At 40.2% G+C, this 26,958-nt stretch overlaps 4 protein-coding genes and 1 long non-coding RNA gene across 5 annotated transcripts; all 5 read left to right on the top strand.

Annotated features, from left to right (window-relative positions):
• The first annotated feature begins 419 nt into the window (after window positions 1-419).
• LOC144649817 (peptidase M20 domain-containing protein 2-like) lies at window positions 420-4,447 on the top strand. Its single transcript, XM_078509412.1, has 4 exons — window positions 420-1,300; window positions 1,828-2,313; window positions 2,867-3,715; window positions 4,012-4,447. Exons 1-3 carry the CDS (start codon window positions 967-969, stop codon window positions 3,244-3,246), a joined length of 1,200 nt encoding a protein of 399 aa, XP_078365538.1. The 5' UTR covers window positions 420-966; the 3' UTR covers window positions 3,247-3,715; window positions 4,012-4,447.
• A 260-nt stretch (window positions 4,448-4,707) lies between these two features.
• LOC144651760 (peptidase M20 domain-containing protein 2-like) lies at window positions 4,708-8,083 on the top strand. Its single transcript, XM_078511737.1, has 3 exons — window positions 4,708-5,084; window positions 5,682-6,167; window positions 7,185-8,083. The coding sequence occupies exons 1-3, from the start codon at window positions 4,751-4,753 to the stop codon at window positions 7,562-7,564; spliced, it is 1,200 nt and encodes a 399-aa protein (XP_078367863.1). The 5' UTR covers window positions 4,708-4,750; the 3' UTR covers window positions 7,565-8,083.
• A 1,529-nt stretch (window positions 8,084-9,612) lies between these two features.
• On the top strand, window positions 9,613-14,986 carry LOC144651758 (xaa-Arg dipeptidase-like). Its single transcript, XM_078511736.1, has 3 exons — window positions 9,613-9,988; window positions 11,843-12,328; window positions 14,363-14,986. Exons 1-3 carry the CDS (start codon window positions 9,655-9,657, stop codon window positions 14,743-14,745), a joined length of 1,203 nt encoding a protein of 400 aa, XP_078367862.1. The 5' UTR covers window positions 9,613-9,654; the 3' UTR covers window positions 14,746-14,986.
• A 25-nt stretch (window positions 14,987-15,011) lies between these two features.
• LOC144652021 (uncharacterized) lies at window positions 15,012-26,194 on the top strand. Its single transcript, XR_013570429.1, has 2 exons — window positions 15,012-15,302; window positions 25,847-26,194. It is a non-coding gene; the product is annotated as an uncharacterized LOC144652021 (long non-coding RNA).
• Window positions 17,432-26,194, top strand: LOC144651875 (xaa-Arg dipeptidase-like). The gene is made up of 3 exons (XM_078511925.1): window positions 17,432-18,023; window positions 21,530-22,015; window positions 24,672-26,194. The coding sequence occupies exons 2-3, from the start codon at window positions 21,628-21,630 to the stop codon at window positions 25,055-25,057; spliced, it is 774 nt and encodes a 257-aa protein (XP_078368051.1). The 5' UTR covers window positions 17,432-18,023; window positions 21,530-21,627; the 3' UTR covers window positions 25,058-26,194.
• Window positions 26,195-26,958: the final 764 nt, after the last annotated feature.

Here is a 26,958-nt window from a genome sequence, read left to right as displayed (position 1 = left end):
ACCACTGATATCAACTGACTTTTTTTCTGAAACCTGCCGTCTCCTTTTAGTTTTTTTTTTTAAAAACATACTTAACTACATGGTACATGGTATATGTGCATGCTATTAGCCATGTTCTAAACGAGCAAGGGACTGGGAACGAATTTTAAAAATTGGCTTTATAGAAAAATGAACCCTGTCATCTGAAAGAGCATCCAAAAATTAGTTTATTTACAAAATGGGATTGTTATTGGTTTAGCTGTCCCTCCAATCCATACTAAGCTCTCTTATTTTAAGCGATTTCTAAAAGTGAACCACACCTTTGCGTTTAATACAAATAACTCTCAAATTTGGTTAAGTTACTAATTTTTGGATGCTCTTTCAGATAACAGGTCCAATTTTTTAATTCAATCGATATTGAATACTCGTACCCTGTCCCCCGCTCGTTTCGAACATGGCTAATTGGAAAATAACTTTTTGCAAGAACCGTGTTTTTTAAGGACTGAGGACACAGCAACAGAGTGCGGTGAAGGGTCTCTTTCGTGAGCTGTGAATTGTCCTCTTTTAGTTGTTACGCGTGATATGATACGACTGCGGGTGTTCTAAATTATAATTTATTCTATCCCTCTCTATTGGGTAGCTCTTTTCTCGATGGAATTATTTTCTTGTATGTGAGCAACTCTGAACTCTTTCCTTCACAGTAACTGTACCTTTACACGTAATGGGCTCCTGGTTTACAGCATGGGGTGCATACAATTGGCATAGTTAAATTTTTTGGTATTTTTTTTTGTTCTACCATCTCAAATTTTGTTTTGTCTGCAGTACAAGGCCAAAGTAACTAACCACCGGAAGTTTTACTTCAGAAAGCGCAAGGCATCCGAACACATCTGACTACCGGGACTTCGTTCCCAGGGATAGCGACGATGTTGCGTGACCAGGTTGGTAACGCAAGGACATCTAGTATTCAAGCCAGTTGTGTATCCCAAAATGGCAGACGAATCGGCGGCTGCGATGAAACGGCGTGCAATCGAAGCGATCGACCAACATTCTTCTCAGTTGTATGATCTAAACAAAAAGCTATGGGAAAACCCAGAGCTATCTTTCAAGGAGACGTACGCTCATGATCAACTGACGGAGTTTTTAGCGGAGCGAGGTTTCGATGTGACCCCCCATTACACTTTGGATACTGCTTTTCGTGCTGAAAGCGGTGAAGATGGAGGTTTAACAATTGGCCTGATTAGTGAATATGACGCTTTACCAGAAGTGGGACACGCTTGTGGACACAATCTGATCGCTGAATCTGGTGTAGCGGCGGTATTAGGTAATCAAGTGCTGAATTAGCTACATAGGGTTGTAGGGGAGGGTTCAAAATTTATCTAGACGGGGCCATGACGATTTTGAGTGGGGGGGGGGGGGAGGTGCGTGATTTTTCTCTAGTGCCTTCTAGGGGGTGGGGAGGCTTTCGAAAATTTCCCAAAACATGAGACACAGTCCTAGGGGGGGAATACCTAGAAAAGTTTAGGTTGGGCTGACCCCTGCGCGGTCTCAGACCAAAATAAATAGCGGATGGTTAGTATTCTGGAGGAACTTTAAAAATAAAACATCCTCTCCATTTCTGGTTTGATATGGGGTATACAATTTAACTTTTTACTTTGAGATGTGGCAGCATCGGACTTAAACATCAGTGCCCATGAACTATGTGACTAGGATATAAACTATTCTCAACTCCAGAGCACTTCTCTTTTGCTTGTGACTGATGGCAAGAAAAAATGGTAACAAGGCTCTCGGTTCGAGAGTGGATAAAAATGAACTTTATCATCATTGATACCTGTTACTGAATTTTTGCAGGCCTCAAGATTGCATTGGAAGCAGCCGAACAGAAACCAAAAGTGAAAATAGTTCTTCTTGGCACTCCTGCCGAGGAAGGAGGTGGCGGCAAGGTTGTGATGATCAACAGTGGATGCTTCAAAGATATAGACTTTTGTATGATGGTCCATCCTTGCCCAGCTGATGTGCTGAAGCCATCTATTTTATCTGAACAGGATGTTATTGTAACTTACAAAGGTCATGCTTCTCATGCTGCGGCATTCCCTTGGGAAGGAATCAATGCACTGGATGCAGCAGTCATGGCTTATAACAACACAAGTGTATTACGACAACAATTGAAGCCCACTTGGCATGTTCATGCTATCATTTCTGAAGGAGGAGTAAAACCCAATATCATTCCTGACCGAGCCCAGCTGACATACAATATTAGAGCGCCAAATGATAAAGAGTTGAACATAGTAGCTGAAAAGGTCACAAGCTGCTTTCAAGCTGCTGCAACAGCTACAGGTAATAAGAGTAAACATTGATGTTTTCATACATGCACAAAATTATAAAAAAGATTCAGACAAGCACTTAATTTCCTGCAACTTTGTGCAAAATGTGCAGTTCCAGGAAATTTCCATATGCAACCCAAGAAAGGTCACTGGAAATTCCCAGGAGGGAGGGAAGTTTCAAACGCCAAAATTTTTAAAGGAAAGCTAGCTACGTTTAAAAAATTAATATTATTGTTATTACAAGTAAACAAGAATTTCCATAAGGGTGGGGGTGAGCAGTTAAACCAAACGGAGAACCCCCTATTTTTTTCTAAAACATCACAGTAAAAGTTACTGTGATTGTTTTACAGTGAGCCCTTGAAAACTGATAGAGGGTGTAGAATTATTTCTGGAAAATAATAATAATTTATGTTTTTTTTCTTTATACATTGGCAATTGAGGATGTCTTACTCTCAGTGCCTCTCTCCAACCACAGACCCCTTGTATTTTTTACTGAATTTAATATACATTAAATTACAATGTAACTACATGTATTCTAGTCATACTACCATTTATTTCCCATGTAGGGTGCAAAGTTGCTATTGAGTGGATACATCCCCGTTATTCAAACCTGGACACCAACAACACCCTCGCTCAACTCTACCAAGCAAATGCAGAGACTTTAGGAGTAACATTTCCTCCTCAAGAAGACTTCCCAGCCTCGACTGACATGGGAAATGTTTCTCATGTTGTTCCATCCATACATCCCATGTATTCTATTGGTTCAACAGCTCCCAATCATTCTCACACATTCACAACAGCAGCAATCACACAAATCGCTCATGAGAAAACCTTGACTGCAAGCAAGGCAATGGCCATGACTGCTATTGATGTGTTGTGCAATCAAGATATGATTGACAAAGTGCGAAATGACTTTAAGATAACACATGCTACAAATAAAGAGTGACATGGTCAGCGAGCAGACAGTTGGCCAGAAAGGCCGAACACACATGCATTAAAGCTTTATAGTTTCTTTTTGGTCTTGCCCCCTCCTTATCCTACTTTTTGTATTTGTTTGTGTCACAATAGTAAATAATCAAACTAAAAAAGACTGAGTGGCATGGCTAAATTATAAATCAGTAATGAATGCAGATCCTAAGGCAACTGAAGTTAAAAACTAGTCAATTTTAAGTTGAACAAAACAAAATTTCATTTTCAAGTTGAGTGAGTTACAGAAGTGCCATATTGTTTTAAACATATCTAGGAGAATTAATTATGGGAACATAGTAGATTTACCATTAGGAAAAATCCTTATGGTAAAAAGGTAATGAACACTCTGGATGGTTTTCTCACTAATTATAGGCCAAAGACGTTTAGACAACCCTAGGCCATTTATGGTTCAATGGCATAATATAAGGCAAATCTATAATTTATTAGTAGAAACTCAGTCGTGTTCTATTGGAAATCCGCGAATCTGATTGGTTCTCCCATTGATTTCTATTCGCTGATAGAAAACAATCGCGCGCGCATTGCTCTTTAAAGGGTGAATTTTTCTTGATTTTTGGCTTAAAAGTACATAAAATTGTAGGTTTTGGACTGCAATTCTTTAGAGTTTCTACTAAAACAATTAGACTACTCGCCCTCGTTATCTATGAGCGATAGTCAACTCGGCTGCGCCTCGTTGACTATTTGCACATAGAAAACTCGGGCTCGTAGTCTAATTGTTAATTAGACTTAATTATTGTGTAAATGCGTACATGTAGGTTACCCCATTGTTATAAGATTTTTTTTATATTGATAATAAAGTAAAGGGTTTGAACAAAAAAGTATAGTAATCTGGAAAAGATATTTTTTAATCTTTGGAAAAGTTTTCCAAACCTCGGTGAAAAGATCTGATTCGAAGATGAAGCTATGTTAAGAAAAGTTCAAAATTTTGTTTAAGCTGGAAATAGTTCTCAGTGCAGCCCATACATTGTCATCATTTTGGTCATCATTTCAATCAGTATCAGGGGAAATTGGGGGAGGGGGGGGGACCTGGGAGTAACGGGAGCAAGAACTCCACAAGAGGTGGGATCAGAAGAAAGGGCAGGAATTGGGATTCCCAATCCCAATACTGGCAGGAACCTTGAGAAATTGGGAAAATGTTGCAAAATTGCATAATATTTTTCAATAAAAATAGCACGAAGAGGCGGGGGGGGGCCCCCCCCCCCCCCCCCCCTTCCACCCCAAATATCTCCTGATTAAACCCGGACCAATGAATGCAGCTCCCTCCAAGAATGGTTGCACGATTTTACGTACAAAATTAAACCTGACAGACAATTTTAGCAAAACAAAAATTAACCTACCAACCTCGTCCCTAGGGCCTTCTCGGCGACGAGTTAATCCCTCCAAAACAAAACTTCCGGGAAGCTACGCCCGCGCTCACATCCGCTGTCACGCTCCCAAGTGCGTCTGTCACTCGAGCAGTAAAGATGGCGAGCGATCAGGCAGCGATTCTGAAACAAAAAGCAAAGGAAGCGATCGATGTCTATGCTTCTGACTTATATGATCTTAACAAAAGCATATGGGAAAATCCAGAGCTATCTTTCAAGGAGACGCACGCTCATGATCAACTGACGGAGTTTTTAGCGGAGCGAGGTTTCGATGTGACCCCCCATTACACTTTGGATACTGCTTTTCGTGCTGAAAGCGGCGAAGATGGTGGTTTAACAATTGGTCTGATTAGTGAATATGACGCTTTACCAGAAGTGGGACACGCTTGTGGACACAATCTGATCGCTGAATCTGGTGTAGCGGCCGCATTAGGTAGTTATGTTTTAGGTTCATTTTCGACTCACACATCTACACCATCACGGGTCATGGGACCGATTTCATTGGTGGGGTGTGGGTGGGGGTGGGGGGTAGGGCAGGGGATCTTGACTTTCCGCTTCCCGTAGTTTTCAATTATTGCATAGTTGTAAAACAGTAATAGTTATTGTTAATTATTGTTGTTACTCATGTGATTGTCATAGAAGCCAAATGGATTAAGCCAATCACATAACCGATTTTTTTCTGTAGAAATATTACAGAAAGGACCTATTACAGAAAGGACCTAACATCAAAAACTTATCATCATCATCACCATTAACCTTATGAAGACAATTTTAACTGTGTCTTTCAATAACAGGCAAACTAAGTTGTGTTTTTGCTGCTGTCAATCATCTAGGCAGACCTCTCAGTTAACATAAGTTCACTTTAAGGGGTTCAAAAGGTCCTGTTTGTATGTGGTAATTGGTAGATTTTGATCCATTTTGTTGTTGATTTTTTGCAAAAAAAGTGATATCATTTGTTAGGTTTGGAACTTCAGAGTTGCCTGTATTGAAAGGTGCAGTAAACAAATCTGTATCATTTATATTTTTACAGGTCTCAAGATTGCTTTGGAGGCAGTCAATAAGAAACCAAAAGTGAAAATAGTTCTTCTTGGAACTCCTGCTGAGGAAGGAGGCGGCGGCAAGATTCTGATGATCAACAGTGGATGCTTTAAAGATATTGACTTCTGTATGATGGTCCATCCTTCCCCTGTAGATATGCTTAAGCCAGTTGTTCTAGCCCGTGAGGGTGCCATAGTTACATACAAAGGTCATGCTGCCCATGCCGCGGCATTCCCTTGGGAAGGAATCAATGCATTGGATGCAGCAGTCATGGCTTATAACAACATTAGTGTGCTACGGCAACAGATGAAGCCCACGTGGCGTGTCCATACCATTATCACTGAGGGAGGTGTGAAGCCTAACATCATTCCTGACCGTGCTCAGCTCCAGTGTTATATCAGGACCGTGACTGACCAGGAGCTAGATGTATTGAAGGGAAAGGTCTCAAACTGTTTTGAAGCTGCAGCATCAGCCACTGGTATGTTTTATGTTCTTTCATTTGATTAGATACAACACACTTATAAAAGCTGTTATTTAGGATAATAAAAAAAGGTAAATAAAAAATAAATAAATAGGAATTTGCAGTGGCACTTCCACAGGGTGGCTCTTCATCCACTCTTCCCAATCGAGTTGGAATTTAGCAGTGTTGATTTTTGTGGGGGAGGAAACCAGAGAACCCGGAGAAAAACCCTTGGAGCGAGGATGAGACTTGAGCCTAAAGAGCTAGTGAATTTGTTCATGCATGGGAGAAATGACGTAAAAGGCTGTCATTCTTTGGTGAGGCATCAGTTACATGGCATGCAAATCTCGTAATGAGTGACTAAAAAAAAGACTATGACAACATAACACTTGCAATAGAAGAATTAAAGTAATTTGCATTCAGTTTTATTTTGCATTTTTTACCAAAAATTTGTGCCACTTTCTCAACCAGCCAGAAAGAAGTAAAACCAAAACCTGAATCTTAACATGCTTGCACTTGTTTTCCTGCGCTCATGCCAGCTACATGTGCTTGCTTCAAAAATGTCAGGTTACTGGATTGTCTGTTTGTGATTGGTCAGAGTGATAGAGCAGTTTTCACTTGAATGTCAAAAGTAATTTGCTTTTGCTTTGGTTTTGCATTGCTATCCTTAGTAATAATTTGGTTTAAAAATCTCATGCCACTTTCTCAGCCAATTAGAATTAAAACTAAAACCGATCATGTCTCGTGTTTCCCCGCGCTTCGTTTCTGCGACATGTATTTGCTTCGAGTTTTGATTGGTTCACTGGATTGTCTGTGTCCTTTCTGATTGGCCAGAATTATTACTTTGCTTTTGGTTTTAGGACACTCAATTAAAAATTGCTCTAACTTAACAAAAATTTCTCTGTGTCAGCAAGTTCAATTCCTCGACTTGAATTGATTGCCGTGAAAAAGAAATCATGTGTGCACTGCAGTGTATATAATTAGCACTCTTCTTGGTAAAAACCATAATTGTAAAGTTCTTCTTTTTTTCCTCAGGATGCAAAGTTGTTATGGAGTGGATGTCTTCCGATAGATATTCACATTTGGACCACAACAACACCCTCGCTCAACTCTACCAAGCAAATGCAGAGACTTTAGGGGTAACATTTCCTCCTGAAGCAGATTTCTCGGCCTCAACTGACATGGGAAATGTTTCTCATGTAGTTCCTTCCATACATCCAATGTATTCCATCGGCACAGCAGCGCCCAATCATTCTCACGCATTCACAACAGCAGCAATTACGCAACTCGCTCATGAGAAAACCTTGACCGCAAGCAAGGCAATGGCCATGACTGCTATTGATGTGTTGTGCAATCAAGATATGATTGACAAAGTGCGAAATGACTTTAAGATATCACATGCTACAACTGAATAAGTAATGAGCGAGGACAGTCTCTTTAGGTTAGTCAAGAGGTTGCATGTTACAGATGTCATTAAGGGTATTTAGTAGTAACACTTGATTTGATAACTTAATTCAGAGGATAACTTTCCTTGTAATTTTGAAATTGCCTGAGCATGAAATGCAAACTAGATGCAGGCCAATTTGAAATAACAGAGTATCATAATTACTCACTAAATGATCAACATATTAGTTGTTAATGGCAATTCATCAGTGATAGTTTATTCAATTCAGCTTTTTTTTTTAAAAAAAAAGGCAACAGTAGTTTATTTATAGCATGAGTTTTACATTAATTGACTAGCCCTTTTAAGTTATCATAGCGCAACTTGTTTTAAACTAGGCCAGAAAGTTGTAAAATGACACTTCTAAGAGAAGGCATTATAATTATATCAGAAGCATATCACCTAGAACCATGCATGATATGCTTCTGTTATATACATTGCATTATGTGTCAGTTAGCTCAGTGTCGCATGATTAAATAACGTCTTCATTCCAGTTTTTGTTTGTTTGTTTGTTTATTTATTTAGTCAAAGAAAATATATCAGAAGATATTCACCAAACCCTGCTCGTTGTTTCAGACCTTTGATTTTCTTGAGTTTTTTTTGGACCATCAGCACAGTCACTTCAGTTTAAAAGTCCGGATACACGGAGCAGCACTGCTCAATATTGTGTGCAATGGCTGAACTGCACTGTTGCGCACAGTCTGCATCATTACGCGCAACAACGGCAACGTGTGTTACTCCGCCCATAGTCTTTTTCCTTTCTTTTTTTTCTTTGTGGTAAGCAAGCAAGCGGAGAAAATGACGGTTAGCACTTGTTCACACGTACGGCTCACAAGGACAAAAAATACGCGTTCCCCTTAACCGAAAATAGGGTAATCAGGCTAACCAGAGTGCAAATTAGGCTACCAGACGTGCGACGGTAGGCTCACTGCTGTAATGGGGTCCTTTTGAGCCGTGTGAACGAGTGCTAACCACCCCCCTCCAGGAAAAATGATGTCCGTTTCACGATAACAGAAGCGCGAGCCTCCAGGTCTGGGAACATGCTCCCCCGACAAAAAAAAATAGATTTTGACTCCCTAAAGTGCCATTTCCGGGTATTTTCGGACAGGATGATAACAAATTATTTTTTTTTTGGATATTTAGACTTGGAAATTTTCTTCAACATAATAAACACTAAAAATATTTATTTGTAATAAAAAAATTGGACGATTTCCATAAAACGGTGGAAGCTGGTCTGGATCCGCCGCCCAACTACCTTATCATGTACATTCTAGCTCGTTCAATTTCCCGCGGTCCTTTTTTAAACTATTGTTACTTTGTTGCTAAATGTTGCTGAAGTGTGTGTTCACTATATTCAACACTGCGCGCAATTGTGAAGAACAACCCACGACGACGCGACTGACGATTTGTTTCTTTTTTTCTACTTATCCGGCCTAAGATGAAATCTACTAAAAAACCGTGCCTTGGTTTATTCCCGACCTCATTGATGGTTCCTGATCCAGCTACCAAACATTTTTTTTAAAAATTGGACGATTTCGGTAAAACGGTGGAAGCCGGTCTGGATCCACCGCCCAACGTGACCTGCTGATTTTTAATATCTCCCTGTCGCGTTGCATTGTGGGATAATATTTCAATCCTCCTTGGCTTGTATCCACGCCTTTAAAATACACCCTCCTGCGTCGACACATTCAAAACGCTTGATAAAATAAGTGAAAGGAACAATTGAAAGAACATATATCAAATAAAATAAACCTCGTGCAAAGGTCCATGCAAAGTTTTGAGGTGACTTAAATTCGGCGGATGATGCGCTAGCGCTCAAATCCGCTGTTAGCGATTGACGTCTATTCTTCTGACTTTTGTGATCTAAAGCCCAAAGCTATGTTTTAACGCTAATGATTAACTTACGGTGCTCCTCTTTTCCAGCCCCCCCCCCCCCTCCCCCATACCACACACCTTCAAGACAAAACTTCCGCGATGATGCGCCCGCGCTCACATCGGCTGTTACCATCCAAATGCAATGTACGTCATGTATCCGTAATGTAGTCACTCGTGCGTGCGGCAAAGATGGCGAGCGATCAGGCAGAGATTCTGAAGCAAAAAGCAAAGGAAGGGATTGACATCTATTCTTCTGACTTATATGATCTGAACAAAAGCATATGGGAAAACCCAGAGCTATCTTTCAAGGAGACGCACGCTCATGATAAACTGACGGAGTTTTTAGCGGAGCGAGGTTTCGATGTGACCCCCCATTACACTTTGGATACTGCTTTTCGTGCTGAAAGCGGTGAAGATGGAGGTTTAACAATTGGTCTGATTAGTGAATATGACGCTTTACCAGAAGTGGGACACGCTTGTGGACACAATCTGATCGCTGAATCTGGTGTAGCGGCGGCGTTAGGTAAGCAGAAATGATCTTTTTCTGTTAGTACAAGCTTAGCATCTCCATGTACAAAATTGGAGGTACATACAAAACCCGGCCTGTCCAATCGATGAAAATCGATCATCGGAAACCAATCGATATAATCAATATAATCGATAAAAATCAATCGATTAATATCGATTGGTTCCATTAAGCGATGAAAATCGATACTCACAATTCACGTCCTCTTAATTGTATCGATTTTTATCGATTTTATCGATTATTATTGGTTATAATAAATAAATGAACCATTTATCAATTCTTGCAACATTTGTAAGGCGATACGTTACGCATCCTTTCACTAATTTAGTCAAATCGAAGTTCTGCGAGTCAAACAAAGCACGAAATGAACGTACTAATAATAGAGGCTATTGTGAAGGGCTACCACGAATGCCCATTATGATGGAATTTAAATCGCCTTTTCGTGATTACAAAATAAAAAAGAGCTAGCAACATCCAAGACTCCCGGTAGAGTTGGATACCAGTGGAAGCTCCTGCGAACCGAGTGAAGTCAGTCTATACGTGGAAAAAGGGGAAAATGGCAGGGTCTCTTCTTAATTGAAGAAGTTGGTAATTTCAGGAAACGTTGTTTAACGAATCCGTGTCTGTTCACATCAGAGATTATGGAGGGCTATTTAGAGGGTATTGTCCACAAATCACGGGTTTCAACTAATTAAACATTTCGAAGAGAGTTTTGAACACACTTTCAATCAAGTGTTTCGTAATTTTTACACATTTAGAGGAAAAGCAGCAATTGCACAATAGATCACTTTTTGTGAAAAGGAAAAAAATGCAATAGGTTAGACTCAATTACCAATGCCTAGCGCAAACGTATCTGAAATCATTATTAAACGATTGCAGCTGACAATCGATATAATCGATAAAAATCGATGACAATTGATGAAAATCGATGAAAATCGATACTCACAACTCTTTGGTTCATCGATTTTCATCGATTTCCGATATCAATCGATTAACTGCTATCGATTATTATCGATTACAATTGATTTTATCGATTATCGAATTTCATCGATTGGGCACGCCGGGATACAAAATCACTTTTCTTGTTAAACGAAAAGTGATTTGGGGGTCATAACTAAAGATTATTTGGGGATTTAGGCCCGTAACTGCTTGTGCAAAAACCACCCCTAAAATGCATGTGCCACTGGTAACCGCCCGTAAAACGTGCATCGTGACAAATGTCCTTTCCCTCCCTCCCTGGAGACTTTTTGGTTCTCCTATTGTTCTATAGATAATAAAGGCAAAAAAACCAATCAGAATTTGTTTTCTGCGCATATTTTTAGGCAACTCTTGGGGTCCTAGAAAGAAGGTTTTCTAATTCTGTGCGTTGAAAATGTACAAGAAAATAATGGTGCCATGGGGCACGTATTTACAAACTTCCAAGGCCTCTGAACACTAAAAATACCATCTTTTGGACTTAAACGAAAAAGAGAAACACTATAGAATTTTTAAATGGCCCTTAAACACAAAACTATGGAGTACAGAGTGCTAAAACCTTGTTAATGAAGGATTCATCTTTCCTTTCACCAAAACTAAACTGAATAAAAGTTTCAGTTAAAACAATAAAAGGTTGCTGTGGTTATATACAAATGCAAGTTACTGCAAAAAGAAGCTTTTAGTTAAAAAATAATAAAAAGCAGGAAAATTCAAAATTTGTGAAAACATACATGGTTACCATGGGAGCATCAACTTCAGAAAAAGATTAAATGTAATCCTTCATCTAATGTGTTTTCTTGCCTTAAAAAGTATCATTGATAGCAGATTGGACATTGTACCATAACTTCAAAATTTCAAATGGTTTTGTGTTTACAGGTCTCAAGATTGCTTTGGAGGCAGTCAATTGGAAGCCAAAAGTAAAAATAGTTCTTCTTGGAACTCCTGCTGAGGAAGGAGGCGGTGGCAAGATTCTGATGATCAACAATGGGTGCTTTAAAGACATTGACTTTTGCATGATGGTCCATCCTTGCCCTTATGATTGGCTTAAGCCAGTGTTTTTATCCTGTCAGGATGTCACAGTTACGTACAAAGGTCATGCTGCCCATGCTGCGGCATTCCCATGGGAAGGAATCAATGCACTGGATGCAGCAGTCATGGCTTATACTAACATAAGTGTGTTGCGACAGCAGATGAAGCCCACGTGGCTTGTTCATGGCATTATCACAGAGGGGGGTGTTAAACCTAATATCATTCCTGATCGTGCTCAGCTCCGTTATGCCATTAGAGCCCTAACAGATGAGGAACTTGCAGTTTTGAAGAAGAAGGTCACAAATTGTTTTGAAGCTGCAGCATCAGCCACAGGTAAGTGATCAAAAACATTGCACCATTCATTCAAACTACAGAGCGATGCCCCTTACCGTGGCCACCCAACAAACTATTCTTACAAGTGTGCTCTCCTAATATTCTTATTTGTTTGATGAACATGCCCAGTTGCAGTGTTGAATGTGATCAAATAGCTACTAGTTACATCATAATAAAGTATTTTTTCGTTTGTCTCACGACGTAGTCACGTGTGATAGAGATCGCAACGTTTCGACTGCACACTGCTAGTCTTCATCAGGCGATAAGGTCGACTGGTTGTGCGTTAACTTATAAAGCACGCTGCCACGTTGTGATTGGTTGGTTTTCAACAGCTGTGATTGGTGCATTTCGATCCTCGCTGTTTCTGTGTCCTGTTTCTAGTTACATCTAACCTGCGATCAGGCGTTATTTTTCTCGCAGGAGGGGTCAACGGAAAAATGAACGCCTGATACAATTACTTGTCGAGTCGTCTGTAAAAAGTCCAGAATCTGGACTTTTTTCTGATTGGCCGGAAAACAAAAGGCAGCATTAAAACTCTATCCTGATTGGCTAATGGAGTTCAAGTCTGATTTCCGGTCCAAAAATATCGCACGTAGACAAAAACAATGGTAGATGATTGTTATCATGGCGGGTGTTGAGCGGAATGAAGTAGAAAGCAAGTTCTTCTAGGTTTTAGAAAATCTCTCAAGAGTTTTGTTCACAAAACATTTAAAGACGAACTAAGGGAGTGTATTCGGCGAATAGTTTGTGAAAGAAAAGATGTTTTGGCTATGCTTCCGATGGGATTCGGTAAGAGCGTGATCTATCACCAGTGGTGTCGAAGGGTATTACATCACACCACCAAAGACGCCAGACGATCGTGCCAGTGACGAAAACTACGACCTTGGAATTATGAGCCTTACACAAAATCAGCCTTTGCAGAAAACAAATTTTAAAAACCACCCGATCAGCTCGTTCAAAAAGGGTAATTCTAACACATGTTCGTGAGAGTAAAAAAATAATTTGAAGGCGCTAATCACGCTTTAATATCTGATGGCATCGCCGACATTCTCAACGACGTTGACAGATATTTTAATTAGGGGCGGCAGACGACTTGACAAGTAATTGTATCAGGCTTTCCTTTTTTTCTCCTTCCCTCCGCCGCGAAAAAAAGAAAGCCTGATCGCAGGTTAAGTTACATCATACCGGTATTTGTAAACAAAACGCAGTGTAAATGTAAAATATTACAAAATGACACTTGTAAAAAAGTTTGTTGGGTGGCCACAGTAAGGACTCCTCAAATTTTGTTTGCCCAGAGCAGTTGCATGCTCATTGTAGTTTATTTATTTATTTATTTTTTATTTTAAAAACTTGTTTTAGTTGGCAGACAACTTGTCTGGGCCCTTGCCAATTGGGACAGGTACTTACTAAACTCTCTCAACCCCACCTAAGTTCTAGGAGGGTCTCAATGGGGTTAACCGTTAGCCGTAAAACGGCCAAAAATTTAGCCATTAGGCGTAAAAATTGGACAATTTTAACCGTTAGCCGTAAAAATAATACGTTAACCGTAAAAAAGCGGTCAGTAATTATAAATAAACCAAACTGGTTCACTTCATCGTCTCAGAATGGCCCTGAGACCTAAAATATGTTTTTCAATACTGGAAATTAATTTTTAACTTTTTAAAACAATGAAAATTAACTTTTAACGTCTGTTAACCGTTATGGAAATAAATTAACCGTTAGCCGTAAAAAAGCCAAAACTTTAACCGTTAACCGTAAAAGCCACCACCCCATTGAGACCCTCTTCTAGGGTGTAAATACGTGATTACCAAAAATACTAGGGGGTAAATTGCAATGGATTAGAATCCCATCCACGGGGAGTAGTACTAGTACCACCTCCAGATGCTTCTTACTACAGACGCAGGCCTGAATTAGGCACCAGCACTGTGAGAGTTATAGTCTAGCTTTTGATCCTTGGGCTTAGGCTTGAAATAGATTCAATCTAACTTCAATTTTAGTTTTGGCTGATCAGTATTGTTGTTTCTTATTTTTAAGGATGCAAAATGTCCATTGAGTGGGATCCAGTACCTTATTCCAACTTAGATACTAATTCCACACTTGTTGACCTCTACCAAGCAAATGTGAAGACCTTAGGAGTAACAATTGGTCCACTAAGCAATGAAGGACATGCCTCAACAGATATGGGCAATGTTTCCAAGATAATTCCTTCAATTCACCCGATGTACAGTATTGGTAGCAAGGCAGTGAATCATTCTCATGCATTCACAACAGCAGCAATAACAGAGATTGCACATGAGAAAACCTTGATTGCAAGCAAGGCAATGGCCATGACTGCTATTGACGTTTTGTGCAATCCTGAATTGATGGAGAAAATCAAGAAAGACTTTGAAAAATCACACTCGAACGCTGACTTATGACAAGGCTTAGAGTGTACACTTGTTAAAGTTTTGCAAAAGGAAAGGAAAAGGGGGCACTGCCAATGAAATCGAATTAACAAAATTAGAACCAGATTACTGGTAATAGTTGTGAGTACTTATTGGAAACGATTGGGTGTGGTGGAGTGTGGCAAGTGACATTCTTTTGTTGGTAGTTAGGTTTTTATATATTATTGGCCGTTTTTATGCTAGAGACGATAAAGTCGTCTAGACGTCTTTAATATCTAAGACGTTAAAGTTGTCGGCTATTAAAACGGGACGTATTTAGTAGACGGCTTTTCAGAAAAAATAAAAAAAAGCCTTTTATACTAGACGTTAATGTCGTCTCGAGACAGCTTTAACGTCTCAGACAGCTTTAACTTCTCTAGCATAAAAACGGTCATTGTTTGCTATCCTCTGAAGGCATCAGAGGATAGCAAAAGCGGCAGAGCTCTCTAATTACAGTAAGAGTTGATCTGAGACTGTAAAGTGTTCCTTGAACACCCTGTTTTTAGAATTACACAAATGAAGCTACTTTTCTCTCCAGAATACTAAAATAGGCATCAACATCCATATACATTTAATAATTTTTTTTCAAGCCCTGTTTTGTATTTGCTGACAAAGCTTCATTTCATTGTGTGTATAATTATGTAAATCTAAGTTTCAGTTTGCAAGAACTCAAAACTACATACATGCATGTTCATCTTAGTATACTACAGGACTTAATTTATTATTACTACAAAGTCATTCAAGTGTTTGCATTTTGCTAGATGTCCATCTCAATGAAACAACTGGTCGTTGTTCTTTTTTTGTAAGGTTTTAATGTGTGAACAAGCTGCGACAACGAGCGGCACAGCTGCGAGTGGCTTGTCGCGGCTTCGCCGCTTGCTTGTGCACGCATTTAAATCCAACAATACCGCCAGCTACGCAGGCTAAGGGGAAGAGGAATCGGGATGGCGAAGTGGTGAGAGCACTCAGGTCACCAATGTTGCCAGGGTTTGATTTCCAGGCGATGTGAGTCTGATGATGATAGGGAAATGGACCGCAACCTAACAATCAACCCTAGCGCTCGGCTCCCTGTTATCCGGCCTTACCACCTTAACCATCTGGCCGATCGGCGCCTAGGGACCAGGCAGGAGATGTTGCTTTTGGCGTCCCTTTCCTGCTTGACGAGTTTAGATTTCCTCAAAAAACCTCCCCAGCCTTTCATGCATTACTTCTCCAGGTTTGTCTGTCTGTTTTTTCCGGTCTGAGTTTTTGAGCATCCAGAGGGTCTGAGTTTTTTGGGAGCGCTCATATCAGGCTCAGGCAAGACCCCAGCCTGTGTACATCCGCCTCCCCCCCCCCCCCCCTATATGGCGCACTCCCATCTATGAGCTATTTAGGTACTGGTATGTGCCGCTTTGAGGGTTCTTTGAAGGGGACATGTATGGTTTTCGAGCAGTTCAGTCTGGGATAGGATATAGAAATCAGAGAGTTTTGGTCTAGAATAGGCTATCTTTTGCCGGAAAACTGATAAGAGGCCTTCTTAGACGTAAATAAAATCATCGTTGCAACGAAAACACAAATAGCAAATTATACAGTTCTAAAAAAGATTGGATAGCGTAGGGATTTTCGGTGTTTAGTATATTAAAAGGTGGCATAATCAGCTAAACATGGCCCACCAGGTCCCGGGCTACCTCCCCTCTCCTTGATTTTTTTTAGGAAAGGACGCTAGCGAGATCCTGAAGCAGACGGAAAGTTAAAGAACTGCTTGATATTTAATATGATCAACTGACGGAGTGAAGGTTCAATGTGATGCGGGGGGGGGGGGGGTACTCCCCTATGTGGGCTATATAGGTATGTGCCGCGGGATACGGTATGGTTTTTGAGGTTCTCGGTCCTTAAATAGGGTATCATTTTTGTTCCTTTTGGCATTTTGTTCCTGGTGTGATCCTTAGATAAGGTACATAAATTCTATCAGCTTTAATTAACGCCCAGCTAAACGAAAAAAAAAGTGTCTTAAAACTGAACTATCCGTTCAAGTATTTGTAAAGCGATTTTTATAAAGATTCGTATTTGCCCGTGCGCGGTTAGCGACTTTTTGGTAGGCTTTTATAGATTGTGCTAGCATAATTTTTGGCATAATTGGAGCTAAAAAGCATAATTTGTGAAACGAGCACTGCCACGGCATAATTAGCAATTTTTAGCACTTTTTGGAGCATAAATTCATAAAATGTAGTAAATATGGTGTACTTTCTACAGAAATAAATGAAATTTAGGTAGTTTGTTCTTGCAATGCGTGTTTTAGCTATACAATTGTGATTGTTAAGTCGTTGGAGGCATTTTACAAACGGTTTAGAAATGCGAGCAGCTAATTTGGACAGCTGACGGCCGTGATAAACTGCCATAAACACAAATAAATTTACAACAACAGTTTATTTAAAAAACATCATAATTTGGTGTCGTTATTGCGCACCTCTATGTATAGAATCTACGTCATTTTGTGAGCATAATTTCGGAAATCAGAAGCATAATTTGGGAATTCTGGCATAATTTTTGCATAATTTGGCAAAATTTTGAGCACTGCTAGTAGCATAATATGCCACTTTTAGGAGCACAATCTATAAAAGCCTACCCCCCCCCCCCCCCTCCCTCCCCCGCGAATGTGACCCCCTATATCATTTCAAACCTTCTTGGCCCAGTTGTTCAAAGGGCGGATAACGTTATACATCGGGTTATACACTGGATATAAACCGCTATCCAGTAGACAAGTCAACAAATCATACTACGCTATCCATCGGATAGTGATTTATCCGGTGGAAAGCCTTCGAACAACTGGGGCCAGAAGCCCAGAACAAAACACTTCCGGGATGATGCGCCCGCGCTCCCACCTGTTGTTACGGTCTAAGTACGTCATGTAGAACGTCATATAGTGACTCGCTCGCGATTGTTGCGTGCGGCAAAGATGGCGAGCGATCAGGCAGAAATTCTGAAGCAAAAAGCAAAGGAAGCGATCGATGTCTATTCTTCTGACTGATATGATCTAAACAAAAGCATATGGGAAAACCCAGAGCTATGTTTTAAGGAGACGTACGCTCATGATCAACTGACGGAGTTTTTAGCGGAGCGAGGTTTCGATGTGACCCCCCATTACACTTTGGAGACTGCTTTTCGTGCTGAAAGCGGTGAAGATGGAGGTTTAACAATTGGTCTGATTAGTGAATATGACGCTTTACCAGAAGTGGGACACGCTTGTGGACACAATCTGATCGCTGAATCTGGTGTAGCGGCAGCATTAGGTGAGCATAAATGATCATTTTCTCTCATATTTACCCGACGTTACTAATCGAACCAAATCGAACGTTCGATTAATCGAACTTACTCGAACTGAATCGAACTGTAATCACGCGATTAGGTTCGATTAAGTTCGGTAATCGAACAGAATCGAACTCTCACAAAAAATTTTGAGTAATCGAACTAAATCGAACGTTCGATTAAGTTCGATTAGGCTCGATTAAGTTCGACTGGGTTCGATTTGAAAATCATGGAAAATGGATGTTGATTAAAAAACAACGGTCGTAAAATTCACGGTCTAATTACATTTGGCTGCAAATGGCGGTATGTTCCCAATAAACGGGTGTGAATACGAGTGTCACAGGCGCGGTTGTTTAGCCCAGAACAACGAATAAATAAACAGAAAGGAAATTGATGTCAATTTTATTACTGTTTGTCGCTTATTTCTTCACATTCTTTCAACGTGTTTTGTACTCCAATTTGATTCAAGGCTCTCGATAGGTTTCTGGCTTTAGTTCTCGTCATCTGCACTTGGACCTTGAGTGGAACATTTATTCCCCCGCCAACCCGCCAGCGTCCTCTGGGATCGTCAAATGGTTGTCCAGTAACCACACTAAAAATTTAAAATGTACGGGATTAAAACAGTGATTAACTCTAGGATTTACCTCCTAGAAAATAATTGTTCGGCCGAGAAGCTTTGTGTCAAATGTCAAACTTACAATAAACTGCTTACCATTTTAGTTCCTCCCGAATTGGCCAGAACGTGAAAGATACAAATTCGTATGTCCGAATCATGATTCTGATGACCTGTTCACCGATAAAGTGACTGTAACTGCTGAAGACGGCGGGGTTTTAGAAAGAGACAATATCGCTAACCCTCCTTTCGAAGAAACTCATAACAGATTGTTGTCAAACGAAAACTATGTAGAGTATGACGGCCAGGTATTCCATATAGCACATTTCCTTTCACTGCAAGAAGGAAAAGTTTATAAACCAAATTCTGGAAGAATTGCGCACTGGATGACAACTTCTAGGGCAAACTTTTATGATTCTATAGAGAAACAAACAGAGACTCTTCATTCTGATACATTAAGTCTGGAATCATATGTTGCTATTTTCCGTCCAAGTACAGGACTTGTAATTGGAAAGGTTGTACGAATGTTGCGAGGTTTTAGGACTTCTTCGTTATTCCCCTTGCTTATAATCGATCGTAAAGAGTCTAAAAAGCAGCAGGGCTTTACAGAGCTGTGTGTTTTGACACTCGATGAAATCAGGACAGTGGAAGGCGATGACACCAAACTATCGAGAAATTACAGAGAAAGTAAGAAGTATATTTGGTGTAATTACAAGGAATGTATAAGCCCCATCACGGTGACAATAAACGACGAAAGAACAATCACATTATCGGAAAAAGATCACGAGAATCTCTCAAAGCTACTTCCCCAAATGAGAGAAATTGAGAAAAAAAGGCAGATTGAAGAGAAAAAGAAAGCAGGCTCCAGCAAAAAAAGGCGGGTGATCCTGAAGATATGACTGTTGCTATTCTTCGCGAAATCTTAACCAAATCAGGAGTACCCTTCAAAACATCTGATAAAAAACAAGTTCTTATAAACAAAGTCCGCGAGCAAAGAAATAAACGACAAAATCGTACTGAATCTACAGAAGTCGACGTTTGCTTGCAAGCGACCATAACACAGGAATTCACAGAACAGCAAACATTGAGCGAAGAAGACAGACTAGGAAACGACCTAGCTGATGGCTCAGAGAAGTTGCTCAACAGTGTCCTTAGAACAGAATGCCGTTTTCAAGTTATTTATTTTGATTCTAGACGGCATCGCTTGCTAAAGATATTGATCATTATATTGTTTTTTCTAGCCACCTCTGTAGATGTGAACATGTTTAAGTTCATTGAAGGATTTTTTGCATGTGTTAAGCTGTTGAGCGACCTTTTATGTGCTGAAATCGCTGAATTTTTTTTAGAGATTGCCATACTGTTAACGACTCTGTTGCTAATTTTAATTGCTTTCCTTGCAAATATGGCGGTTTCATTTATCGCACGTTATCTAGATCTCATAATCTTAAGTAACGAATTCCGCTTTCAAGGACGGGTTTTTTGCAGTTAGGTTAACTTATGTCAAATAACTTGAAAACAGTTTTTTAGCATTGTTTCAGTTTATAATATTTTGCTTGGGTTATAGTGTGCGCAGCTGACGGTTTTGTTGGGGAGCGAGTGAGCGGCAAGGTCGCTAGAAACAATCGGCAAAGTGAAAGAAGGCGAGTCTTCGCAGTAATCTCCCACGCGTGCTTTCCGACGAAATCGCCAGCTACGCAGACTACTTGGGACTCCATAGGTTGATAACATGAAATAGAACTAGAGTGAAGGAGGATTTATTTTCTATTGTCTGTTGAACTTTGCGTTTCGGGTTTTTTTGCCGAAAGTCCATAAATAAAAAATTTATTCATTTATTACTGTTACTTAGACAGACTGTTCAATTATCTGGTTGTATGAGGGTGAATTTAAGATTTGTCTTTTGTGTTCGATTAAGTTCGATTTGGTTCGATTAGTTCGGAAATCGAACGGAATCGAACTCTCTCACACAAAGTTTTGGGTTCGATTCTGTTCGATTATCGAACTAATCGAACCGAATCGTTCGATTAAGTTCGATTCAGTTCGATCAAGTTCGATTACCGAACTGTTCGATTAGTAACGTCGGGTATTTACTATCTTTTTAAAACTGATAAGTTTATATAATTTTTTTGCGAGCAACCCTAAACGAGACCTTGACGACTAAAAATGCCGACGTTTTTCCCGGAACACCCTGAGAGAGAGGGGGGGGGGGGGGGGGGACTTTTAACTATTATTCATCATAATACGTGACTACATACCACCAAACCCTGACTGGTCCCCAGTCATCTCTTATGCGAAAATTGCAAGATTCAGCAGTCGACTCAAGACGGACTCAAAAGAAGACTGGGGACTTGTCAGCCACCAAACCTATAAAAATTTATTAAAATAACAATCAAACCAATATCAGGATGCCAAAATTATCTTCAACTGTAACTTGCTACAAGAAGCCATAAAGTTGAAGTTTTCAATAAAAATATACATGTAGCCTGCGTGGCCGGCGTCCGAAGGGAAAGGAGAAGGGAAGTTCAAGCGCGAAGCGCGATCATTTGATCACGCTTCGTGCTCTCCCTCGCTCACGCTTTGCACTCAAACTTCCCTTCTCCCTCCCCTTTGAATGCCGGCCACGCAGGCTAATAAAAATAATAATAAAAAGAAAACAGGAATATTAAGAAAATATTTGGCAAATATACCTGTCAAAATATGGTTGCCTTGGAAACATCAAATTCAGAGAAAATTAATGCCATTCGTCATCTAATTTGTTTCCACTACAGGTGCATATTTTCATTAAAGTCAGTGGTAATATAGATTACAATCTCTCTCCCAATCTTGATGGGGCTAATCATGCCATGGTGCCATAATTTCAAACTTTCAATTTGTTTACAGGTCTCAAGATTGCTTTGGAGGCAGTCAATAAGAAACCAAAAGTGAAAATAGTTCTTCTTGGAACTCCCGCTGAGGAAGGAGGCGGGGGCAAGGTTCTGATGATCAAAAATGGATGTTTCAAAGATATAGACTTATGCATGATGGTCCATCCTTGCCCTTACGATGACCTTAAGCCAAAAGAGACAGCCCTTGAGGGTGCCACAGTTACGTACAAAGGTCATGCTGCCCATGCCGCGGCATTCCCTTGGGAAGGAATCAATGCATTGGATGCAGCAGTCATGGCTTATAACAACATTAGTGTGCTACGGCAACAGATAAAGCCCACATGGAGTGTTCATAGCATTATCACAGAGGGGGGTGTTAAACCTAATATCATTCCTGACCGTGCTCAGCTTAAGTATTACATGAGAGCTCCAACAGATGAGGAACTTGCAGTTTTGAAGAAGAAGGTCATAAGTTGTTTTGAAGCTGCAGCGTCAGCCACTGGTAAGTAATTGCAGCAGTCATCCAAACACAAAATCTTTTATTTGCTTTTTTTCTTTCGTTGATATGCTTAGATTAGGGATTCAGTTAAAATCTGTCCAAAAAAAAATTAAAGGTAAAACTTAGCTTGGTTGTGAGCATAGAAATGTCTAGTGACAGAGATACAATATCATCCACCTCTTCGAATTGGTTTCCCTTCACTCTCAGCCATGTTGAAAATTCATCAAACAAGAAGACATCACAAAGGTCATGTGACGTACCATTTGAACGGGAAGAAAGGCATTTCAAAATATTTTGAAAGATTTTGAACACTGAAACTGTTAAATGAACAAAAAACGAAATAAAACATTTGGTGTCATATACACTTTAAAAGAAACCTTAATTCCAGCTTGCCCTTTGGACAAGCACTTCTCAAATTGTGTTTACCAATGGCAGTTGCATGCTTCTCTTTGTTAACTTTTTTATTTAAAAATCATGTTTAAGGGCCTGTTTATATTGTCTGGGGTACCAGAGACAACCTTTCCCCCGAGTTACCCTCGCCAAGCTAACTTTTAAATTTTTTCTTTGAAAAATTCAACAAACTTTTACCCGAAAAAAGGGAACTCGTCTCGGGGGGTGAGACAATTCCAGTGGGTTAGTTGTCTGGCCTTGGCAGATAAGGTAACCCTGGCAAGTGGGGCAACTTTTCTCATATAAACACTTTGGCTCGCCTACCTGGGACAACTTGCAGCATGCCAAGTTTCATGTAATAACTAGATTTTAGGTTTCAAAGCACAAATTCATATCGATATGACAAAATGTAGCTCAGTAATGCCCACAGTTATCATATGAATGAAAGAAGGCCGGGAATAACTGAATATTTGCATAATGTGGGTGTGACTGTAATCACCTAGGGTCAACTTTGACTCAGCTTGCAGGAACAACTTTTTTTGCATTTTAAATGCTAGACTACAAGCGGTCCCTATTTTTTTTGCAGGGTCCGTCGAGCTTGAAGCGAAAAAAAAAGTCAACGCTCGGGGGGAGGAGGCAGGGCGAGGCGAGAAGCGAAAAAAAAATAGGGACTACCCGCTAAGCCACAGTGTTTGAACTATGCGTTGCTCTCACAACGCAAAAATATGATTGGCTAACGCTTGGAGCGTTGACAGCAAGATGTCAACACGTTGTCAACACTTTAGCTTGCATGTCATATTAGCTCTCAAAATCTCCTCTTGAGACTTACTTTGTCGCTACAAAATTGCATATCCGAAGAAAATTTTTACTTCAGTGTATGTGCAGCAAGTCTGCCAAAGTACGGAGCGAAAATAATAGAGAAGAATTCAACCAAAAGTAGCTTTATTCCACCAAAATTCAAGGCTCATAAACAAAACAATGGCTGTTTAATTACAGCGCGAGCTTCGTTAATTACATGCCGGAAATAAACAGAAACACTTTAAACACTTACATCAAGCTGCCTTTACATTAGTAGCCCATAGACAACATTGCTGGAACTGAATAAATCGCCAGAGATAAAACTTTGCAGGCGATTCATCGAAAAAGTTTTGAGTTTGATGCGTGACAAACCCAACTAAGTGCAGCGGTGTCAATTGACAATATGTCAAAAATGCGGAAATATTTTTGGACACGGCAAATTAGATTTGAAATCGAAGCCAAAAATCACTCGGCTGTGAAAGGTCAAACGCTGTGGCTTTGCAGGTAGTCCCTATTTTTTTCGCTTCTCGTCTTGCCTCCTCCCCCCTCGCGTTCACTTTTTTTCGCTTCAAGCTCGACGGACTCTTCGAAAAATTTTTTGCTTCAAGCTCGACGAACCCTGCGAAAAAATAGGGACTGCTCGTAGTCTATTTAAATGCTTGTTAAAGTTGTTCAGGGAAATGGTTGCCTTGGGTGCACATTAATTGGGCCATAGGTGGCAGACAACTTGCCTGTGCCCCTTTTCCCATTGGGTAAGTGAGTATGAAAAGTCTCTTGCCAAAAATGAAAATCTACTTGTCGTGGATGACCAGACATGACTTTTTTAAGTCACATAAAACTAATAACGTAGTAAAGGTAAGAGTGCATGTACATTAGTATTTCACAGGTAGATATGGGCACCCTATGGGTAGCACATTGGCCTCTGGATTGCGCAGTCAAAGTATAACTTCTGGCTGGGGTCTTTGGGAAATACCATTAAACTCTTACAGAGCTTCTCTCTACCCCACCCAAGATCTAGGGTGTAAAATAGTTGGCAATGAGCAGTTGCTTCTTACCAAGGTGCCGTGCTTGATCAGCTTACCACCTGATTTGCGGCAAGCACAAACTCTCAATGGTTTTTGAATTGGTTGCCGACGTCATTTTTCTTAGTCTTAAACTAGCTTTTTACTTTTTATAGCACACGACATTCATGTAAAGCAGAGTTATTTTAGTATAGATTAGTATTGTTTTAGTTATTAGTATTGTATTTATTACCATTAGTATTTTATAATTGTATTTCTGATGAATTTACCGTCAGGTGTTTAAATAAAGTTACCACCTACCTACCTACCTATTACAGACACTGGCCTGAGTTAAGCATCAGCACCATAGAGTTATCTGGCTTTTGATCCTAAGCCTTAGCCTTGGAATAGATTCAACCTTACTTCAGGTTTAGTTTTGACTAATCTGTATCGCTCTTTCTCAATTTAAGGATGTAAGGTGTCCATTGAGTGGGATCCAGTACGTTATTCCAACTTAGATACTAATTCGACACTTGCTGACCTCTACCAAGCAAATGTGAAGACCTTAGGAGTAACATTTGGTCCACTAATTAGCAAAGGAGTAAATGGATCAACAGATATGGGCAATGTGTCCAAGATAATTCCTTCAATTCACCCGATGTACAGTATTGGTAGCAAGGCAGTGAACCATTCTCATGCATTCACAACAGCAGCAATAACAGAGATTGCACATGAGAAAACCTTGATTGCAAGCAAGGCAATGGCCATGACTGCTATTGACGTTTTGTGCAATCCTGAATTGATGGAGAAAATCAAGAAAGACTTTGAAAAACCACACTCGAAACCTGCTTTATGACAAGGCTTAGAGTGTACACATGCGTTAAAGTTTTTGAAATGGAAAGGAAAAGGGGGCACTGCCAATGAAATCGAATTAACAAAATTAGAACCAGATTACTGGTAATAGTTGTGAGTACTGATTGGAAACGATTGGGTGTGGTGGAGTGTGACTGGTGACATTCTTTTGTTAGTAGTTAGGTTTTTATATTATTGGCCGTTTTTATGCTAGAGACGATAAAGTCGTCTAGACGTCTTTAATGTCTAAGACGTTAAAGTAGTCTGGTATAAAAATGGGACGCATTTAGTAGACGGCTTTTCAGAAAAAAATAAAAAAAGACTTTTATACTAGACGTTAATGTCGTCTCGAGACAGCTTTAACGTCTCAGACAGCTTTAACTTCTCTAGCATAAAAACGGCCATTGTTTGCTATCCTCTGAAGGCATCAGAGAAGCGGCAGAGCTCTCTTATTACAGTAAGTGTTGATCTGAGACTGTAAAGTGTTCCTTGAACACCCTGTTTATAGAATTACACAAATGAAGCTACTTTCCTCTCCAGAATACTAAAAATAATTGATTTTGCAACGCATTTCATTTTCGCTGAGAAACATTTCAAAACGATTTTCTTCAACGCATATTTAATGCGTCGTAAGTGTTCTTCAACGCGTTTTCAATGCATTGAAAATGTTCTTCAATGCATTTTCAACGCGTTGAAAATGCATTTGCAACGCGTTGAAAATGCATTTCCAACGGAAAATTGGCACAACGCTTTTTTCGTTAAGCCTGCTTTTCCCAAATAGGGTCACAAATAGCCATCAACATCCATATACATTTAATAACAATGTTGAGACAAAAAGGTTAACTTAGACAAGCACGTACATGTAACTGCTGTGGGCAAGCAAAATGTAAGAGTTCCCTGTCTAAAGGGCAGCCTGTAATATATTTTTTTTTCAAGCCCTGTTTTGTATTTGCTGCCGGACAAAGCTTCATTTTAATGTGTGTGTAATTATGTAAATCTAAGTTTCAGTTTGCAAGAACTCAAAACTACATACATGTATGTTCATCTTAGTATACTACAGGACTTAATTTATTATTACTACAAAGTCACTTAAGTGTTTGCATTTTGCTAGATGACCATCTCAACGAAACAACAGGTCGTTGTTGTTTTTGTAAGGGTTTAATGTGTGAACAGGCCGCAACAACGAGCGGCACAGCTGTGAGTGGCTTGTCGCGGCTTCGCCACTTGCTTGTGCACGCATTAAAATCCAACAATACCGCCAGCTACACAGGCTAAGGGGAACGGGAACCGGGATGGCGAAGTGGTGAGAGCACTCAGTTCACCAATGTTGCCAGGGTTTGATTTCCAGGCGATGTGAGTCTGATGATGATAGGGAAATGGACCGCAACCTAACAATCAACCCTAGCGCTCGGCTCCCTGTTATCCGGCCTTACCACCTTAACCATCTGGCCGATCGGCGCCTAGGGACCAGGCAGGAGATGTTGCTTTTGGCGTCCCTTTCCTGCTTGATGAGTTTAGATTTCCTCAAAAAACCTCCACAGCCTTTCATGCATTACTTCTCCAGGTTTGTCGGTCTGTTTTTTCCGGTCTGAGTTTTTGAGCATCCAGAGGGTCTTGAGTTTTTTGGGAGCGCTCATATCAGGCTCAGACAAGTAAGATCCCAGCCTGTGTACATCCGCCTCCCCCCCCCCCCCTATATGGGGCACTCCCATATAAGAGCTATTTAGGTACTGGTATGTGCCGCTTTGAGGGTTCTTTGAAGGGGACATGTATGGTTTTCAAGCAGTTCAGTCTGGGATAGGATATAGAAATCAGAGAGTTTTGGTCTAGAATAGGCTATCTTTTGCCGGAAAACTGATAAGAGGCCTTCTTAGACGTAAATAAAATCATCGCTGCAACGAAAAC

This window comes from Oculina patagonica, chromosome 4 (assembly GCF_052425735.1).
Source record: "Oculina patagonica isolate OP01 chromosome 4, crgOcupat, whole genome shotgun sequence".
NCBI lineage: Eukaryota > Metazoa > Cnidaria > Anthozoa > Scleractinia > Oculinidae > Oculina > Oculina patagonica.
Note: the sequence above shows the minus strand (reverse complement) of the source record. Positions and strands in the feature narration are given on the sequence as shown.

Bases quoted from the DNA above. Each gene is read 5' to 3' on its own strand.
- LOC144651758 (XM_078511736.1), top strand. From the start codon at position 9,655: ATGGCGAGCGATCAGGCAGAGATTCTGAAGCAAAAAGCAAAGGAAGGG. The intron at 9,989-11,842 runs GTAAGCAGAAAT...TTGTGTTTACAG, and splicing joins TGGTGTAGCGGCGGCGTTAG to GTCTCAAGATTGCTTTGGAG. The intron at 12,329-14,362 runs GTAAGTGATCAA...CTTATTTTTAAG, and splicing joins AGCTGCAGCATCAGCCACAG to GATGCAAAATGTCCATTGAG.
- LOC144651875 (XM_078511925.1), top strand. From the start codon at position 21,628: ATGATCAAAAATGGATGTTTCAAAGATATAGACTTATGCATGATGGTC. The intron at 22,016-24,671 runs GTAAGTAATTGC...TCTCAATTTAAG, and splicing joins AGCTGCAGCGTCAGCCACTG to GATGTAAGGTGTCCATTGAG.
- LOC144651760 (XM_078511737.1), top strand. From the start codon at position 4,751: ATGGCGAGCGATCAGGCAGCGATTCTGAAACAAAAAGCAAAGGAAGCG. The intron at 5,085-5,681 runs GTAGTTATGTTT...ATATTTTTACAG, and splicing joins TGGTGTAGCGGCCGCATTAG to GTCTCAAGATTGCTTTGGAG. The intron at 6,168-7,184 runs GTATGTTTTATG...TTTTTTCCTCAG, and splicing joins AGCTGCAGCATCAGCCACTG to GATGCAAAGTTGTTATGGAG.
- LOC144649817 (XM_078509412.1), top strand. From the start codon at position 967: ATGGCAGACGAATCGGCGGCTGCGATGAAACGGCGTGCAATCGAAGCG. The intron at 1,301-1,827 runs GTAATCAAGTGC...GAATTTTTGCAG, and splicing joins TGGTGTAGCGGCGGTATTAG to GCCTCAAGATTGCATTGGAA. The intron at 2,314-2,866 runs GTAATAAGAGTA...TTTCCCATGTAG, and splicing joins AGCTGCTGCAACAGCTACAG to GGTGCAAAGTTGCTATTGAG.